The sequence below is a fragment of the Malurus melanocephalus genome, unplaced genomic scaffold (assembly GCF_030028575.1).
Source record: "Malurus melanocephalus ecotype Western Australia unplaced genomic scaffold, MMel_1.1 scaffold_10, whole genome shotgun sequence".
NCBI lineage: Eukaryota > Metazoa > Chordata > Aves > Passeriformes > Maluridae > Malurus > Malurus melanocephalus.
The window spans coordinates 4,022,935-4,043,162 of NW_026623242.1; the positions used below are offsets into that span (position 1 = coordinate 4,022,935).

Here is a 20,228-nt window from a genome sequence, read left to right on the forward strand (position 1 = left end):
TCCCAGATAATATGTCAAAAGACCTCACTGTCCCTATTATGTTACCTGTGTGAAATCTCTGGATGACTGAAATTTGAACCAACAGCTTGAAAAAGAAATGAGCAGATACTCACTTCAGCTAAAATAGGGAGCACTGAATGTGATATCATGTAATATGTTGTAAAATAAAGTGAAAAGGAAATGRCTCATTATTGCTCATCATTTTTTCTTAATAACTCCATATGAAATTAATAAACCTTAAACCCCCAGGTTTTAGAAATTGTTCAAGATAAGAGTCAAATGATAGGTAAAGGGAAATAGGAAGGACCAAGCATTAGGGCTTCAATGACTTATGTTTATCTATTATCTAAGCAGCAGTTCCTAGATTTAGTGATCTCATCTTCTAAGCTGCATATTAAGCTGCTGCACTGTTAGTTAATTATGTTGAAAAAGCTAGGAGTTCTTTTTCTGGCAGTGTTGAGCAAGTTGAGTCAAGTGTGTTTTTTGTGGCATTGATTTTTTTGCACCATCTCTGACCTCTAGCTTTGGTTGAAGGGAATCTCAGCCTTGTCAGGAAACACCAGAATTCTGCGTAAGTATTGAGGTTCCTGATCCTTCACTTCCAAAGGACTCCAAGGTTTTCAACTGAGATAAAAGGAGAGGGCTGGACAGACATCATCTTTGCACAGAGAAAACCTGAGTTCAGATTATTGTGAAGTAATTAAAATATGGAGTGGGGTTCTAAGTGACTCAGCTATGTGGTTACTAACTTCTTTTGCAACAGCAGAAAAATCCCAGAAGTGCTCCATCCTTCATTCTCTCTGCTTGCTCTTTAGAGTAGCAAGAGGGCCTCCTCCATGTAAGAATGAACAACAAATATTCTCTCAAGAGACACAGAATTGTTAATAGGAGTATCCTCCAGATCTTATTCTGGAAGTCACATTGCACTTCCAAGATTGGCAGCTGCCAAATACAATTGTCTTGTCTTGGCTGAGCTCCCCAGTGTTGGAGGTTTAGTGTTACCTCCTTGCTTGTGCAGCTTGAGGTGCATCTTCTGCTCTCTTACAAACTCACGATGATAATTTTATTTTGGTTACCAATAAAAGCTTTTCTGCAGAAACCCTGCCAAAACAAGCATAATTTCATAGTATTCACGAAGGAAGAAACTCCCCTGTGCCTACTATAGGCCATGATTTCTCTGAGAATGTCAAGCCTTGCATTAGAGGAATTTGCATGTAGTGGTGCTGTGTGCTGTGACTGTCAACAGAAATGCAAAGGCTCGTGTGCGCCTGTCCCTGAGTGCTTCAGTGAGCAGCACAACATTTACTCAAACTTCTGTTTATAAAGAGATTGTTCCAAGCATTCAYCCTTAGTGAAAGGTCTGAATGTGAAGCAGTCAGATGAGGGGAAAAAAGAGAATATTGTTAAATATATTTACTTTGAAATCCCCAAAGGAAACTTCATTTCAATGAGCCTAAATGCTTTTCAAAGTGGCAGACTAAACAAAATTCTTAAACAAAGTAAGTCTGAAGAATTAAACTTTTTTAATTTAGAAATGCTGCTGGTTGTGAATAGGGTCACTGCCTTTGTCGGAGGTAGGTGAATCATCTATAATGAGACTTAGCTATTGAATTTTACTCCTTTTCTGCTTTTGATCTATTCACAAGCTCATCATGAGATTTATTTGTTGTTCAGAAATCTCCCTGCATTTCTACTCAATAATGTTCCCACATGAATAGCTGTCAAATAGCTGGTATTGCTTGAGGTCTGGACTCCAACACTGGGCTCTATTGGCTAGTTGCCTGGGTTACCTGTGTTACATCTATCTGTTTCTTGTAGTAGAGCATTCCTGATACTGCTCAACAGACTGTGAATTTTGAATAATTCAGTCAAATGTGAAATGCTGGCTGGTTTTTTTTTTTTGTGTTTTTTTTTTTGTGTGACTATTCATATCTTTGAGATTGAAAAATAAGCAACTATTAAAAAATTTATTTGCATTAGCTCTGAAAGAAGAAAGAAAGCACAAATGAGAGCCACATATATTTCTGAGTTGAGAGTTGCCTGCAATTTGATCACCTTTTACAAGGGGAATGAAAACACTTATTTCATTAATTCTTAGGATAAATTTCTAACAATGGGATTAAAAAAGTCTTTCAGGGGTATCTAATTATTTATTTATGAGATAATTACAACTATATGAGAGATTTAATCTCTAGGTGAATATTTTTAGAGCTAAAATATCAAAGGACTCCTAAAGAAAAAGGAATTAATCTTTATGTTTCGTGAGTGTATCACATGCATTTGAATTGAGTGGTCCATGCAAATAAGCTTTGAAATCTGAAATCCAGTAGAAACAGTGTAAATATATTGTCTTAAGGATTTATCTGGCACTGGTCTTGCAAGTGCTTACATATATTAATAGTTGTATTGTCTTCATGGCAACTGATTTTATATACATATAAAGTGATTGTTTGTGCTACTGCACATGGCACTGTAGCCCCATGACATAGGCAGTTCATGCTGAGGTGAGTCTTAGTGCCCACGCAATTATGCAATCCCTCATTTTTTTCTCTTATGGCAGAGAGTGCTCAAGACTCTCAACATGGTTGGTGTTCTAAGGACTCATCTTGACAACATTTTTATAAGGTACTTTTAGAGAATAGAATGGTATATATCATGCTGAATATTRCCAAGTGAACAGAAGTATTGGTCGTCAGCTACACCATAAGAAAATTAAGCAAAATGGAATGACTTGAAAGGCTTTTTTATGAACAAGTCAGATTTTGAACTACTGACTCTGTGACACTAGGACTCAACACCAAGCACAAGCTCTTTGCACAGGTCCCAGGAGGGAAATTCTCAAATGCAAAATGATGTGATGTGAGAAGGGATTTTCAAAGGCTTAGAAACCAGACAGGTGAGGAGAATTGAGCCTATCAAACATTTTTTCCTGTCTTTGAAAATATCTAAGCACCCTCAAATAACGATTTTTTTCTGTTAGCTGTCATAGCTGTCACTGATTTTTTCTTTTTCTTTTGGTAGTCCAGTTTATAATGCAGGGCAGCATCTGAATGCGAAGAATAGACACTGTATTTACCCTAGAGACCAGATCTGGAGTTTGCCAGGGCTTAATCTTCWCTATCTTTCCTATCAATAGCAGGACAACTGATCTGACTCCTAAAATCACAYATACACTTGGCCAGACGAGCTACCCAGTATCTTGTCTCTGACACAGACAAATTGCAGACATCTGCAGGACAGTGTAAGTCTAAAGCCATATGGTGGTATTTTCCTGATGTACTGCTTTAGTTGCCAATGACTTTTGATTCAAAGGCTCTGAAGGAAGAAATCTGCTATATTAGTATTTTATAGCTCTTAATTGGATTTTCTTCCATGCATYTGCTGAATAATTTTTGAGCCCATTAGACAATGTTTCATGAGCATGACTGTAAAGTATCTTTCATATATTTTTGAATAAATAAGAGAATTACACTCTCTTATGCTCCTGGCACAATCTTGATTGAGGTCACTTGGAATAAAAATTATTTCTAATCCCTCATTTGGCACTTTGATTCTTCATCTCATTTTGCTGATTTGACTAACAGAGCAGCATTTTAGTGTAAAGCTCTTTGAGAACTTCAGAATTTGTAGAACATGGAAAGCCAAGCCACCTTTCCTACTTCAAGAGCCTATATATAGGTTGTAGCAAATTCACACTTTACCATCAAGAAGAGGTAGAACTGAAAATAACAGGAGATAACCAGATATTGCTGTAGTTTGTAGAGGAGCCAAGTTTCTGGGTCCACACTCTAGGGTCTATGCCAGAGACAGGTCAAAGATTTGAAATYAGAGCAGGAGAGCCTGGATGCTCCTGTTTGTGCTTGCATTCACCWGCCTACATATAACAGCAATAATAATAATAATCAATTTTTTCTTAGGTGAGGCTTCAGAAAACATATTCATCTCAACAGCCATTGCTTTGTTCAGTCTTTCCCATTCCAGTGCACTTATCCTGTGTATAATATAGAGTATCACAACTGTAGATTACCATACAAAGAGAGGCATTTAGTGGGGTATCTATGTTTCTGGTCTATGAAAAGTGTCKCTATATGGTGAATATTTAAACTCCTTATCAGTACGCCCTGATGATTGTAGACTTGAGAACGCAACTTACCAAGGCCTGCAAACTCTGCTGCACCAAGCCACCTCAGTGCATCTGAGTACATGGGTGGGGGGAATCGTGTATCGCTGAATAACCATCTGAAGATGGCAGCATTGGGTGAGCTATTGCACTTTCTTGGCTAAGCAGGGCTCTCTTAAATACAAAATTGTAGTTGTTGCATATGGCAAATTTGTAAATAATTTATAAATTTGAAGGACTTTTTTTAAAGCTGTAGTTTGATACCACATGATAGTAGTAGGCAGATGTGTTGTCATTTATGTGTTTCATTTGAGTTGGTTATACCGAGAGCACAAGTCTTATAAATACTGAAGATTGGTTCTCACCAGAAGGTGTTGGCTCATAAATATGACTCTCCTTTATAATAGTAACAATTACAATTTTTTTGGAACTAATGTAAAAGAGGCTCTCTTTATGTGCTGTCTATCCATCAAGGCGGAAGTGGAATCGAGTTCTCCCAGTCTTGTGAACAGGGTACTGTTCACCATGGACAGCAGGGATTGCTCTCTGTGGTGCCTGTATTAGCTCTCTGCCTTCTGCCCTTTCCATCCCCTGAGTGCACATTCTCAGAGGAGGGGAGAATGTTTCTATATAGCCTATAAGTTGCTAAGTGGGCATTTGACTTTCTCCTGGGAGCAGCATGACTTTGGTCTTGGTCTTCTTCAGCCTTAGAAAGGTCAACAGTAAAGGTGTCCCAAATATGGGAACAAAGTACTGCTCTTACAGGTCTGTAATAAACACCAGAKTCCTTCTTTTGTTGATTTTAAGAATGAAAACGAGCACGATCACTGTGTTTTGTCAGGAGTCCAGTCCTGCTGTATGTCTGTCAGAATGTTCATATTCACAGTATAAGAACTGCTACCTAATAGGTTCCTTTAAGGGAATTGAGCAAGAGGGGGACAAATTCAAAGATGTTAGTGGGATTTAAGCATAAACCTGAGTAGTTTGTTGCTGACAGTGTTAGCATGGGTGGAACCAGGACTGTGGCCTACTGATGATTTTTCTGGCAAAATATTTAGACAGGGAAGCTAAGTTTGTACTCTTTGTGGTAGATCATTAATTCTACAGCAACTCCTTTGTCATTTTGTGTACCTGGYTGTTTGTCTTCAAGACATTTTTGGAAACCGGTTGTCTTGGTCACCCTCCTAAGTGGTGACATCAGCTCATTGGATGTACTGAAAAATTTTATGTCAGCTTGATTCACCTGATCAATAGCAAAGACAGAGGTGGAAATTTGATTTTTTTGGGTTTGTTTCTTCATTTTGTTTTGTTTGATGCTATTGTCCTTTCACCTCCTTCTATGGATATCAGTGCATTTGAATGGTATGATAGAACTGACTTAAGACATTTGAAATATCTGCAACTGTTCCTTCTTCTCAGCTGACTTAGCAGGTTTGGATCAGACACAGGTCTCATGTTTTCATTCTTTTTTTTTTTTTTTATTAAGCCCTTCTATTAGCTCTACAGAATGAATCACTAGCTCTACAGAAACTTTTATGAGGTTAAGCAATTAATAATTCCTGAATTTCTAAATATTTGTTGAACTTAAAAGAACTGTTCATTTCTGGTCTTCTACATTTAATGTACTCAGTCTGGAAGAGTTGGGAGTTAAGGAGAAAGTGAATGGAAAAAAAAAACCCCTGTATTAGGATCCAGTCTGAAGCTATTGAAAAAAATTAAAATTTAGTACAAAATACTAGGCTATTTCCTATCCTAAATTCATATTTCCTGAAAAGACACATAAATCTGCTAGATTTGATGGAGTTATGCCCCTGCAGAAAACCTGAAATTGTCAGATAATAAACACAAACATACATAGTGGTATGTGTATATATATGTGCAATATTTTTGTGCAACTTAGAACTCAACTCCTAAAACCTTCATGTATAGAAATAGTTGCTATCTTAACCTCAACTGTTTGATCTAATATAAAGAAACAATCTTGATGTGTCACAACAAAACCAAACTAAATCTCAGTACCATAGGGGCAGARTTGACTGTGATCTTTTGCATTTAGTGGGCAGTAGGCGAACTGTGCTTCTTATGATCTTCCTGACATTAAACCTTGTTGGGTGGGTACAGCAAAATTAGATACAGCTGTTACATTGTACTGTTACATTGATTTAGCACATCTCCTTTCATACCTTCTTATCAGTTTTATGGTCAGATATATCACCTGGTTGAATGTAGACCTAAAGACAATTGTAGTGGATTGGTCAAGTGAATTCATTTGACTGAGTATAATTTTCTTTCTGCAATTGAAGAACTCAAATGCCTTATTAGTTCTTTATTTTTGATAAAGTACAAGCTAGTGAAGACTAAGGCCTCAACTCAAAAGGGCTCTTAAGCACATTCCTATAAGTAACTTCATTATAACTCAAGACAGCACTTAAGTATGTGCAGGCTTTAAAGATCAGCTTGAGCTTAAAGCTGAGTGCTCTGAACTATGTCTTAGAGATTTTCAGATGTTCCTAGACAGCCAGACCAGCTACCTCATAGGATTTTATTTTAAGGCATCCCATTTATTTCTGAGAGTTTCAAAAATCTCTGTAGGTTACTGTCAGCACCTTTGATACCTAAAAATGATTTTTCTTGTCTGTTCCTACAGAACTATTCCTGTGAACTGCTTGGGTGCTCAGCCAGAGGCCAAAATCTCACATTTTTGTGCAAAGCTCCCTTACTGCTGAACATGACATTTAAATTACTTAGCAGTAATAATATGCTTTATCTGAGTTTATATTCAAATTAGATAATTCTGATGAAGTGGGATAAGCAAGTGAATATGGTACTGATTGTTATTGCTGAAATGCCTGTTTGCAGCTATATTATGTGTGTCTGAATATGTATATATTTTACAGTGCTATTTCTTTACGATTGAATTTGGCCTTTGCAAGCAAGAAGGACAATTGCGTGCTTACGGGGCAGGACTTCTGTCTTCTATTGGAGAACTAAAGGTATGTACCCTGAAAACAGAGTCAACTTTTAATCTTTGCAAAATAATAGCTGGATATAAATATATTGACTTTCAAATAACAGTTAAAATTCTCAAGATAAAAAGCTTATATTTAAAATATGGTATGGACCTAAAAGCTTTGTTTGAAATATCAGCTGGCACTTGAAGCATGAAATGGACTTGTAAGGCCCAAAGTTCCAAAGCAACTATAAACTACAAAACTTATTTCTGTTTGAATTTTCATTTCTTGTAAGAGGAAGTTCAAGGGTTCTAACAGGTAAGAGTACCTTGGGATCTAAAAGCTTTGTTTGGATGAGAAGCACGGATTTTCAGTACCCACAAAAAATGTTAGAAATCAGRCATGATTCTGTTCTAAATAATCCAGTGTACTTGAATAGATTTATTATTGATATGAAAAGAACAACATTCATTAAGATCTTGATTCAGTAGATAATTAATATTTTAAATTAAGGAACACATAGAAACTCACCAGTTGAATGCCTGGGTGACAATACAGAACCTTATTCTTTTAAAGGTAAAAGTGTTTAACCTTGCATGGTGTGAGTAGTTGCAGTGGATCATTTTTAGCCTCTTTTTACGCCTAGAAAACATAAGGAACAGGCAAAAGTTGTTTTGTCACAGCTGTAGTATTTTGGGACATAATRCGTCTCTGTTGGTAAGATGGGAGGGAATGGTAAAGAGAGAGAGGAACACTRTCTTCAGAGATCCAAATGAACCCTGGGTGGCTTTGCAGGTAAATAAACATCTGGATTTAGAAAGAATATGCAGAAGAGTATTGAAAACTATTTTGCAATTTATCTATTGTTTATTTGTGTTTAAACATTTTCCCTCTCTCCTGGGCTGGCTTTCAGTGAACTACCTGGCAATTTAGTAGAAGTATCTCGATCCCTTTTTGCTGTTTGTTTTACCTGTAATTGAGAATATTTGTGGTGAAGCTCATTAGTCAAACTGCTATTCCTCTAGTTGTAAAWAAAGTTGAAGAAAATTATGTTCTCCAGTATTTTTTCTTTGATTGCATTAGAATTGCTGTAAGCTCTGTGCATGCTTCAGCAGTATCTGTCTAGCAATATTTTATATTCACAATGCAAAGATGCTTAAATGAAAAGAGATAAACATGTCCCATTTGTTTTCCTTTGGCCCAAGAACATTCAGTGCTGAGCCCCAAACTGTGCAGGGTTCTGTAAAGAATCAGGGCTTTTATTTAAGCTAACAGTTATGGTCRCTAGGTGATGACCCTGAAAATACCTACCACATCATTTACAAAATCTAAAGGCATAAAAATGAGGAAATGAATAGTAAAGAACATAATAAATMTTCTGCCATCAATGTCATAAATAAATGCATTATTCTTGTCAAGTTTGTACGTTTGGTACCACACATTTGTGATCCCAAATCTGTGTTCTTTGCTCAGCAGTAATCTCAGAGTATAAATCAAAGAATAATCCTTTTGAAAAGCTACACTAAAAGCTAAATACTCTGCACATTAATGGACTATATTGATCTGCTACAGTGGTATGGCCAGATATATGTCATAATAATTTTGCCATAAGTCAATAATTTTATATACTTTCCTATTACACTACATATATGTTTTGTAGATAAGATGCCAGAATGGACTATTATATTATCTGATTTGACCTTTTGTGTGTAATAAGATACTAAATTTCACCACATCTTGCACATACTGAACTTAGGAATTTAAGTTAGTAATTTCAGTCACTGAGAAACTGAGCACTTTGTGCTGTGGGAACAGAACAGCACCACAGACATAATCTCCATGAAGGGACTSATAGGGTGAAAAATGTTCAGAAAGTCTGAAAGGGCTCCACATGCTCCAYTATGGAAAAGAAGGTAAAAGTTAAGGAAAAAAGTGCAAAATACAACTAAGTTTTCTGATAAAATGATCATGGGAGAAGCCATTTCTAGACCACAATCCTGGCATGAAAGGTTTTCTTGTCAACACRATATTATCAGGCATGTGTTTAGGGAGGAGAATATCTGGGCTTCTAAGACTGGTGCACAAAAGCAAAGCCATCAAGCCATTGTCAGTCTCTRCTGTTTCCTGGGAAAGCAGCCTCCCTCTTAGCACCTACTTGGAGGCCAAATTTCTTCCTTGACCTGAAGGTGTCTGAAAAATCATGGTAATAGAATGTTATTGAGATCTTGATTATATCAATGTCCTGATTGTAACTGAAATTCTTACAGATGGCAGCAATTGCTCTGAAAATGATGAGAAAAATACTGGCTATTTCAGTTGTGAGTGGGGTTTCAGGTTGCATGGCTGTGGTGTCTCCCCCTCAGGTGTGCAACACTTGTACTTCTTACAGGTGTAAGAATGAAGATGTCCTTTCATAAATAACTACTGCCATAGCTAAAACAGGGCTCATTGTGGASACATAGTCACTTCTATGAAGAAGTTCAAATACTTGAGTATCTCTGGCACAGAAGGCAGATCTTGAAATGCTGAACTTTGCTGTCTGACTGTATAGAGTCATAGCACAGTTAAGGTTGGAAAAGATCTCTAACATGATCAAGTCCAATTGTTAATCCAGTACTGCCAAGTGTGGCACTAAGCCATGTCCTCATGTGCCATATCTACACATGCTTTAAATAGTGCCAGAGATGGTGACTCAACCACTTTTTTGGGCAGCCTACTCCAATGTTTGACAACCATTTTAGTGAAGAAATTTTTCCTAATCTAATTTTTCCTATCTAAACCTCCCCTGGCACAACTTGAAGCTTGTTCTGCTTATTYTGTCACTTGTTATCTGGGAGAGGAAACCAAAYCGCACCTGGCTACAATCTCCTTGCAGGTAGCTGTAGAGAGTGATAAGGTCTCCCTGGAGTTTCCTTTTCTCCAGGCTGAACAACCCCAGTTCCCTCAGCTGTTCTTCATCAGTCTTGTCCTCCAGCCCCTTTCCCAGCTCAATTGCCCTTCTCTGGATACCCTTCAGCACCTCAATGTGTTTCTTTTAGTGAGAGGCCCCAAACTGGCTACAGGACTTGAGGTGTGGCCTCAGTAGTGCTGAGTACAGGGAGCAATCAGTGTCTTGGTCCTGCTGGCTGCACTGTTGCTGACAACAGACCAGGATGCCATTGGCCTTCTTGGCCACCTGGGCAGACTGCTGGCTCATGTTCAGTTCTGGTTGGCCAGCAGCCCCAGGTCCTTTCCTGGTGTCACTTTCTAGTGACTTCCCCCAGCCTGTAGCACTGCCAGGGGTTGATGGGACCCATGTACAGGGCATGGCACTTGGCCTTGTTGAACTTCAGTGACTGGCCTCAGTCTATTGATCCATCCTGTCCAGATCCCTCTGCAGTGTCTTCCTGTTCATTGGCAGAACAATGTTCCTGCCCAGCTTGGTGTTGTCTTCAWATTTACTGAGGGTGCTGCACAGACATTTGTTATTAATATGCTTTTGTGAGCAAGAAGAAGGACCTGTCTCCAACTGCTGTCCCTATCAGCTCTTTTCTCAATGTAGAGGTATTCACAGGAAATAAAATGGTGGCCAATTTTATGTATAATTTAAATAAATTTCTAGAAATTAATGAGTCTATTTGCAGGGTAGAAATGGCAAGCAGTATTTGGGCCTTTCAGAGAAGTGAATGGCTTCTTCAGTCATCCCTTTTTCTATATTACAATGCTCCACTTTACAAATCTGGTCAACAGCTCTAGTAACAAAGAACTGTAAAAGCTAGAGAAATTAGCTATCAATATAGGATTCTCTTCAAATCCTTTTCCCCACTCAGTATTTAGACTTAAAATTTCAGATAATGAAAAATGCATCTCCTGATGTGCATGCTATGGAAGCATCAAGTAAAAAAAAAATTGAAGCACAACAAAATAAGGAGAAAGAGAAGATTAAAAATGAAGCCTGGGGGGAAACGAATAATACAGTAAGTASTTATAAAATGTTCTGCCTAATATAGTCAGGTTAACTCTAGCTAACACTATTACACAGTATGTATTTGGGGCTTAGAGATAAGGTGGAAATAATGTACATTTCAATTATTAAAACTGTTTCTAAAAGGCGGTTCAAATATCTTCAGAAACTTTAATCCATTTACTTTGTGTGATGCTCTCTTGAACTCTTTCATYAAAGGAAACTCCTATCCATGTCAGTTGGCTGCAAATCAAGTCATATATCCCTGTTGTATGCTTCTGTACTCAACAGAAAGGTAGTCTTCAAATCTCTCTCTATAAATTTTGGAAGTCAAATACAGTATCCAATTGTATTATTTTGTTTTGATGGTAATTTATTTTGAGAAGTGCCAGCATTAGATTTTGTAACCAAAAATATTCAAATGCAAATTTTAGCTCTGTTTTTTGAAGAAGATGTGGAAAACAACTCCTTTATCCCAGATGCTCATTTCAAGACTCTTTAAATAGAGATTTTTTTTTCTGTATTTTTCTAGACAATATATAAAATTATACTGTTCAACAAAATTTACTGTCAGATTCTGACAGGACACTGTCAGACTCGCAACTTATGTTGTAGATAAGCAGGAAAACATTTAATAGCAGGTTTTCCAAGACTCTGTGTACTCCCCCTGGGAAAACAAGGYGATAAAATCAGTACTGGCACAGACACAACTTCTCACCTGTGTTCCTATTCTGCCCTCCTGCTCTTCTCAGACAGTGCAGTATTTATAACTCATCTCAAGTTTTCCTCTTGCTAGCTGAAGATTTTACTTTTTTGATTTTTGTATTAAWTTTTTTCTCAAAACTGAAAAGCTCTGGATTGTATTATTCTACTCCATTTTTATACTCAGGATTTACAAGACCAAACTCTCTTCTCATATGTCAGTGATAGTGGTCACTTAGAAACTTTTTCACAGTTATGCAGTGTAAATGCCTGGTGCTGTTGGACATGCCCTAGTATTTCTGACCAGCTGCCACTACAGAAATGTGTAAAAGTGTTTTTTAGATTCTGTGCTGTACAATGCATCAGACAGCCTAGGCCTTAGAGATCTGTGGTTAGGTACCTCAATCACTCTTTTAACCTTTCATYTGGCAGGGAGTGGAGACACTTCTTCATTGTTATGCTTATTTTCAGTATGGATAATTGTCAAATTTTTAMGTTGTCTGATACTTCTGCTGTTCCTGAGAATCATTGATGATTCATTTGGAGGTTTCACTCCAAGCTCTTATTTCTTGAACTGAAGGAGAATCACCAGTGGTTTTATTGGCATTACCAGTATGTTCTATATGAATGGGCYGTTAGAGACAGTTATTGCAGATTCACAAGTTGGTGAGGTGCTTTATTTTACCAAAAGCTATTTTCCATATCAGTGTTAACCCTAACATCTCATTGGAGGTGGATAACAAAAGAGGTTTCTGATGGAGAAATCTGTATTGGGTACTTACTCATTTGAGCTCACTAAAGAACTGAATGTCTGAYCAAACCTGAACTGAATAACATGTATTTGAAAAAATACAGGCCTGAAGTTGAAAGCTTTTGGAYGCACGAGACCATTATTTTTTTGTTGAGATGATGTACTTCATAGTGTTGAGAGTGCCAAGGACTAACATTTYAGAGCACTGTAATGTTTCTGATAAATGCTCTGGTCAGTTTTGGGTCTGTGTCTTAACCATTCTCGTTCACACTAGACAGTTTATAGTCCCTCTGAAGGTTTGTCTGCAGGCTCAGTTCAGTTACTGAAYTCTGTCATTGCTGGTGTCAGTGTATCGACTCAATAGCAAGTGTTACAGGATTCTGCCAGGCTGCAGAATTTAAAAACACAGACTTGCAAGGTGGAAACAATGCTTTGGTAGCCATGAAAATTCCTACTTGATCTAAGAGCTAGAAGAATATATCCTGGAAGGGACATAGGCATCTCAGGTGTGAATTCATCAGAATTTACACACCTCATCTCCAAACTCCAGTACTAAGAGTAACTGTCAGATGTCACCTAATTTTGAAGGCATCCCTGAATTCTTTATTCTCCATCTCCAGGTTGCACATTTTTCTGTGTCTTCATGTTCCACTCTCCACAGAACTGCTTTGTGAAGCAGTAGCTCTGTTCATGTGTAACTAAACTGGGATCCAGAAAGGATGAGTCAGTTCATATGTATAATGTGAGGGAAGCAACGAGAAAGGCTTTCTCAGAGGACACCCCATGTGACAGAATCAGCCTTTCCTTCTCTTTAAACTCTCTCCTTTTATGAAATTAGGGGTCAGTGATTAGAACAGTTGTTCACCATGTAGGAGCCACAGGCTGAATCCCTTTTCGATTCTGATAATTTCAGTCCCAAGAACTGGGCCTGGCTCATCAGAAGCCATTAGTAAGTAGAGAAGTTAACACTGCCTCCCTTTCTGTTGAACCTTTCACAGTACAGGAACAAATCCATGAGCCAGAAATAGTCAGTTCTTATGAAATCCTGGCCTGTGTCATAATCTTGATTCGCTGCAAGGAATCAGCTTCACTCAATCCACTCAGAGTTTTGAAACTTTGTGCTTTAGACATTTGAGGCATCAAGTCTCACCTGGAAGTACAAGAGCGCCTTAAGAAGGGATTTTTATCTATAGTTACTCTCCCGGGGAATCTATTATAATTCCTAGTGAAAAAAGGCAAATTCATTTCAGTAGAAGGAATTAATGCATTAATTATAAGCATTCAAGCACGTCATGGCTCTGCAAAGGGAAAGTGAAAACTAGGTGTATAGGCAGGGGCCCAATACGGTGAACCTGTTCTTGCAATCCATTTAGATGATGGTTGAGAGACCATTTTTTATATTTGTTTTCAAACCTATTTAACTGATAGCTGGCTAGAAACAGCAAGTCTTGTGAGAAGGAAAAGATATGTATACTAAAGAAAGTTAATTCCCTGACATTTTAAGATTCCATGCATTAATTTTTCATGTATTTATTTTTGGAGAGAGAGGAGGTGGGAGGAAGAGGCTCTTGTTCCAGTTTTCTGTCCTGTTATTTGGAGACTGCAGGTTGAGGTTGATATTTTCAGAGTCTTTCACAGGGATTTAGGAATGAGCAMAAGCAAGAGCACGGATAAAAGTTGTGGTGAATACATTAAGGTTAATACCTTACTTCGCTATAAAGAATGCTCATGCACATAGAAAGTAAAGAAATCAGGGGCACCTTTGGACCTCAGGGATCTGCTCCCTCCCTGTCATTTCTTTATGCTTTTCATGCACATCTTTACTCTATGTAGATATCAGGGGACTAAAGAAGGTTGAAAGGTGACCTAAATATGCTCTCCTTCCTTGCCTTATACTTCTGTAACAGGGAACTGAGAGTGAAAATATGTATGCTCTAGAAGAAAAGGTAGATCCAAAACCCAACACAAGTATTCAAGTTGAACGGGGAGCTAGAGCAGATTGTCTTGGAAAATGTCTTAGGACCTGATTTTCAGTTCTGAAACCTCTCTTTTCTGGTGGCTTGTGCAAGTCACATAAAGAAAAAGGCTTATCAGAAATCTCTACTCTTGGTAGCAGCATTTGCCTTACCTACCCATTGTCTCTTCTGTACTTATCTATGTCTGTTTGTTTAGTTGTTTTTCCTTTCTAGTACTATATGAAGCATTATTGCTCATATTGTGTGGCAGAAGAGTAATGCATTTCATTGTCATGCACTACATTGGTATTATTTAATGGGTTGTCAGATGCACTGTCATTGTTAGGAAAATAGTATATGATTTTGGCCTGAAAATGTAAAACACAGATTATATGAATAGTTTGGTCAAACCCAATTTACCCACCAAGACAAGAAGGAATCCTGCTAGTTAAATGACATTTTGGGGACATACATACTTGTAATTGTATAGATAAGTTTTCAAGAATGGTTATTTGATGACTTTTCTGTTCCCATCTCAACATTTACATCTGTATGTCTTCATGGCAGGTGCATTTCTAATCTGCTCTTTATTATTTTATTATTATAGTTAAAGAAATTCTTCCACAGTAAGACATTTTTCAGTAACAAATTCTGTTGACTGTTCAAACTGAAAAAAAAAGTATATAAAACAAGAGGGGCTACCAATTAGTGGGAAACATACAGCACAGCAATATAAAAGCTGTATATATAAACAGTTGATGTAGATACACAGCAATATCAAAATCCAATTTAACAGATCCTGTGGTGTATTTTGCAGCATGCTCTCTCAGACAAGGCCAACGTGAAAACATTCGATCCAAAGACAACCTGTTTGCAAGAATGCCTTATCACTACTTTCCAGGAAGCTTACTTTGTTTCAGAGAGTTTTGAAGAAGCCAAAGAAAAAATGAGGTAAATTATTTTCCCTGACTCAAAAATTTAATTTTCTCTTCTTTAGCAGTTGAGGAAAAAAAAGTTAATTTTCTTATTTTCTTTCAGGGACTTCGCCAAATCAATCAATCGTCCCTTCTCTGTGTATTTCAATCCATATACACAAAGCATTGAGATTCTGAAGGATACCAGGAGTATAGAAAATGTTGTCCAGGACCTCCGCAGCGATCTAAACACTGTATGTGATGCTTTAAGTAAAATGAACAGATATTTAGGGATTTGATATGTTTGGCACTGTGATTTGCTATCTGTTACTCTTTCTGTAGCCATTTACATCACGTGATATGGCTAGTTTCTCAAACCCGTCAGCTGTCCCCTTTACAGCTTGGCCTGTGCCTTGCATCGTTGTGTAGCTCTAATTGTAATGTGCAGACAAACCAAGGCAATGCTAATTTGTAAATGCAACATGGAATGTGGCAGAATATAAGCATCAATTCCTCAACACAATGTCATGTACAAGTATACCATTAAAAACTTTCCTGGCAATGGTTTGGTTTCTATAAGATAATTTACTTCAATGTTTAAGAAATGGTGTTGCTGATTTCATTAGGTCTGAGTTTAGTTCTTCATTATCCCTTCCCTTCCACGAGAATCCAGAAAAAAATTGTTTGCAACATTTTCATTTTCTTTGTAAGAAATCTGTACTTCTTTCTATAGCGGGAAAGACACTGTTTTGTCCATATATCTGTAAGAGAACTTAGAGTCTCTTGTGACTGAGCATTACAATTTATATACCAGTGCTGAGATCGGGAAGGCTATGTATTGGTACTAAAAGGTCTGTGAAGATTATACATTTTGAGAGCTCACAACTGACAAAAGTTCAATGTGGCTGAGGAATTACAACACAGTAAAAAAAAGGAACCTCCAACAATTCATGTAGCAAGGTAGTTGTAGTTCACACGTGTTACTTGTGAGTCCTGAGTATGCTTCCTCTGAGAGTGCTATCTGGAAATAAGAGAGGAAGCRCTTGTTTTAATTTCATTGTTATATGTGAATCTATATTATACATCCCTGTATTGTCTTCTGCATTCCCTTGTGTCTTGAACCTACTTCTCTTTTATTTCATGTGTAGTTTGCCTTTCCTCATTATTCCACATTCAGCCTTGACTTGGCCATGCATGACTAGGTCTGCGTTGTGTCAGTATCAGAACATATAAAAGGGTGAATATGGAAGTTGTTATTTAATTATAGCCAAGATGAKTTTCAGAAACTTGAATATTTGTGGAGTGATTAAATCATAGAAACACACAAGCTACCTTGTTTGTATCAGATGGATGCAAGTAATGCCTGAGTTAATAAACTCTAAGCTGGCAAGCTCTGACAGAAGTACAAGCTCTGTCTGGGGAGCACAGTGCAGAAATATTTGAGCCGGCTCTTATCTGGTAGCAATAATTATGCATGTCTTTCCTTTATCTGGGTTATTCTATTCTCCTATTAGCCAAGATAATGGAGAGTTGACTATATTGTGTGGACCCTTCTTAATGGAAACCACATGGTTTATGCAGATCATGTCAATAAGGGTGAAAGTGTCACAGCTTGTCTACATATATGGAAAATAGGTATCTATTGAAGCTGCTCTCCCAGCTGAAAGAGTCGTGCAGAGACTCTTAAGTGTTAGCAATTTCAGCATAAAAAAGGCACCACTTGATAGTACCAGCATATCCTTAAATAAGAGGCAATCTATAAGGATAATTTTCACAGGGAAATCTGCCACCTCCTCAAAGATAACTATGAGATAACATAAAAGGCTTTTTTTTTCTGTGGATAGTCTCTGCTGCATTCTAATGCTGCTGTTAATAGGGTGTAGAAGATGCTAGTTTTAGATTTAACTGTGACTGCCATTGGTACAAATGAAGAGCTGTTGAATTATCCCATGGGGATCAGCATGCCGGAGGAGTTTTCAGCCTCCCAACATTAGTGCTGAGTGTTAGCTAGCACTTACCACAAAGAAATTGCTGGCAACCTCAGAAGGAAAGTTTCTCCCTCTTTCTTTCCATGGAATCTGATGAACCCCTTGTAGCCTTTTCTAGAGAAAATGGCCTGTACTGAGATTGGTTTTAACCAGTCTGAGAAAATCATTGCGAGAAAAAGTAGCTCTTAGTTGATTCAAGAACTGGCAAGGTATTTTTGCTTGTTTAAGTCAAATAGAGCCACAGTAAGTAAAAAATATTCAAAGCTTACAAACTTACAAAGGGCTTTCCCTTGAATCAGAATTATTCAGGAAAACTTTAAATACTTTTAATATCTGGGTTTCAACTTGATTTTTCTGAATAGCTTAAAATAAGAATTCCATAGCAGTGAAACAATAGAAGCATATATTTGTTTTTGTTTTCTGCTGTTAGCAAGTAAATCTGATTATGGATTAGGGAGAAACCCTTGAAATCCAATAGTCATTCTAGGACTAATGATGGCAAGAAAACTGTCTACAGTGAAGATATAATGTCAATGACACAGAACATTGTCAAAGGATAATGGGCTCCCGCTGCTAGATATATGCTTAATCCAATGATTTTATTTCTATTATACAACATGATTAAAAATAAATTAACTATAATGGGCTAAGGAATAACAGTGATTTAGAGAGACAATCACTCATTGTYCCTACATAGCAAAGCTGCCTTCTTACAGGCTGCAGAGCAAGCTGGCTTTGGGCTTCAGCCAGTCAGGAGCCAGGACTGGGAAGGAATGCTTTAAAAAGTGCACTGTTGCACTTTTATGAATCACACAGTTCCAGTTTAGCTGAAATTCTTCTCTGTGGTTTTTATTAGCAAATTAAGATCAGCCATGCAGCAATCTCCTTGGATGACAAGCTCATTTAGACATAATGAGGGAATTATTGACAGTTATCAAATTACACTAACGTTTCATTTAGAATAGGCCATATTTATCTAAGGTACTTGTTTAGCTTTAGTAAGCTGGACTCTGGAAATTGGACTTCTGGCTTAGTCTCATTTATTTCCTGTGTAATTCTGAACTGATGCTTTATGGGTCTGAGATATATGCACTTGCTTTGCCTGCACAGGGTAAATGGGCCTGAGCTTAATGAATGTAAAGCATTGCAGTGTTTACTACCATGCAAAGCCTAAAATGAAAAACAACACTCTGAGACATGGCAGCAAATACAAATACCAAGTTTCATTTGCAAACCAAGACATAGTTCATGCATTTCATTTAATTTGCTCAGTAGAGGGGGTGGAACAAGGAAGGCATTAACACAATATATTGCGTTTTCCCTTTCTACTCTTCAAGTCCTGTTGGAAATCCTATTTTGAGTTTGGCCCTAAAATGCACTTTCATGAAATAGGGTGTCTTTTCCTTTTTTCTTGTTAGGATATCCTAATGTGATGGAGAAAATTCCAGAAATTTACTGTACTGTAATGTGTATTTACTGATGCGCTGTAATGGATTACAGAAAAAAGTTTCATGTCTTTGAAAGGACAGCCTGGCTCAGAGAGCTTAAGCTGCTGAAAGCTTTCACCTACAAGCTGCTGGTACAAATCCAGTCCAGTCAGCAGTTACTGAAAGCTATCACCAGCCAGCAGCATCCTGGCTTCTGTATGATGAACTGGGAGGCTGTGATTGCTTAGTTTGGAGTAGAGGAGACTGAGGTGAGACACGATAACCTTTTCCAAACGCACAGAAATAGCTGCAAAATGGAAGGGACAAGCTGTTCTCCAGCTTCAAGAACTAATTGACTTAAATTGCAGGAAAGGAGCATTAAGTTATGTAACAGTGAAACATGGGGTACAGACTGCCTGGGGAGACTGCAGAGCCTCCATAATTTTTGAAGAGAACAGTTCAGGCTGCTGTCTCTCAGAAGAGAGACTGGCACAGTCATTCCTATCTTGAGACCAGAGGAGAGGCCATACAATGTCTTAAAGTCCCTTTGAGCAACAGCCTGGAAAAGGCTTCAGGCAGCTTTTAAGAGCAGTAATGGTCGACAGCCACCGCTGTGCAGCATATATATGTCACCTGCACTTCTGTCTCCTCCAGTCTTTGACCAGCTTGAAAGAGTGGCTCTTCAGGGAGAGAATAGGATCYGTGGTCGGAGTGTAGCCATACATGCTGATTGTGGTGTTCTGCTTCAAGTTCATTAGCTATTTGGAAGAGCTCTGTGTGTGGCTCATCTGCTAGTTACAGCTGCCCAGAGGCAGAAGACCAAAAGTGAGCCACCAGCATCTGTGGTTTTTACAAACAAGGTTTAAACAAGGCTTAAAGGTGCTCAACTTTATAAACAAAAAAGAAACCTGTATTTCATTCTGTCTGTGCCTGTGTTTGAGTTGTCAGGAAGACTGTGCTCCCTTGAACACTCTGGAGAACTTGGAGCTCTTCCAAGCTGCTGAACATGAGTGTTCCAGCCAGACATCAGCCTAACATCTTGGTGAAATCTGGGCACAGAGCAGCTTGTTCTTCTTAACTCTTCTGATTTCCAAGGGAAAAAGCTCCACTGGTGTAGTCCAGAAGGGAACTTTGTTTTAGGCCTCTGCCATAGTTTCCTAGGGAACTTGGGGACTGCACCTGCTGTCCAGCCTGATGTCACGTGAAAGGCTAGGTAAGGATCAGTGCAATGCTCTTCCACTCAGGGAATCAGCTTTCCTAACCCGGAAACTTCTCTTCTTGTTTCATCAGAACAGTCTATGCCTTTTTAGGAATATGACAGCTTCCTTTCCATCTCAGTAGAACTCATGATCATATTTCCAAATAATTTGTGAAGGGAGTAATTCTACTATTGTATAATGGCTGTGCTCTGTGGTATCAGTCACTCCAGCTCTGGAGATGTTTCACAGACAAATTCTTGCCTTCTCAGTGAAGAGTT

General features: G+C 38.0%; 1 protein-coding gene across 1 annotated transcript in view; it reads left to right on the forward strand.

Moving 5' to 3' along the window:
• TPH2 (tryptophan hydroxylase 2) overlaps positions 1-16,599 on the forward strand; it is a 51,050-nt gene extending 34,451 nt beyond the window's left edge. Inside the window, exons 9-11 of the mRNA XM_057377912.1 lie at positions 7,018-7,113; positions 15,240-15,373; positions 15,461-16,599. Coding sequence (XP_057233895.1) covers positions 7,018-7,113; positions 15,240-15,373; positions 15,461-15,635 — 405 coding nt within the window. The 3' untranslated portion in view covers positions 15,636-16,599. The remainder of the gene's footprint in view (positions 1-7,017; positions 7,114-15,239; positions 15,374-15,460) is intronic.
• The last annotated feature ends 3,629 nt before the right edge of the window (positions 16,600-20,228 follow it).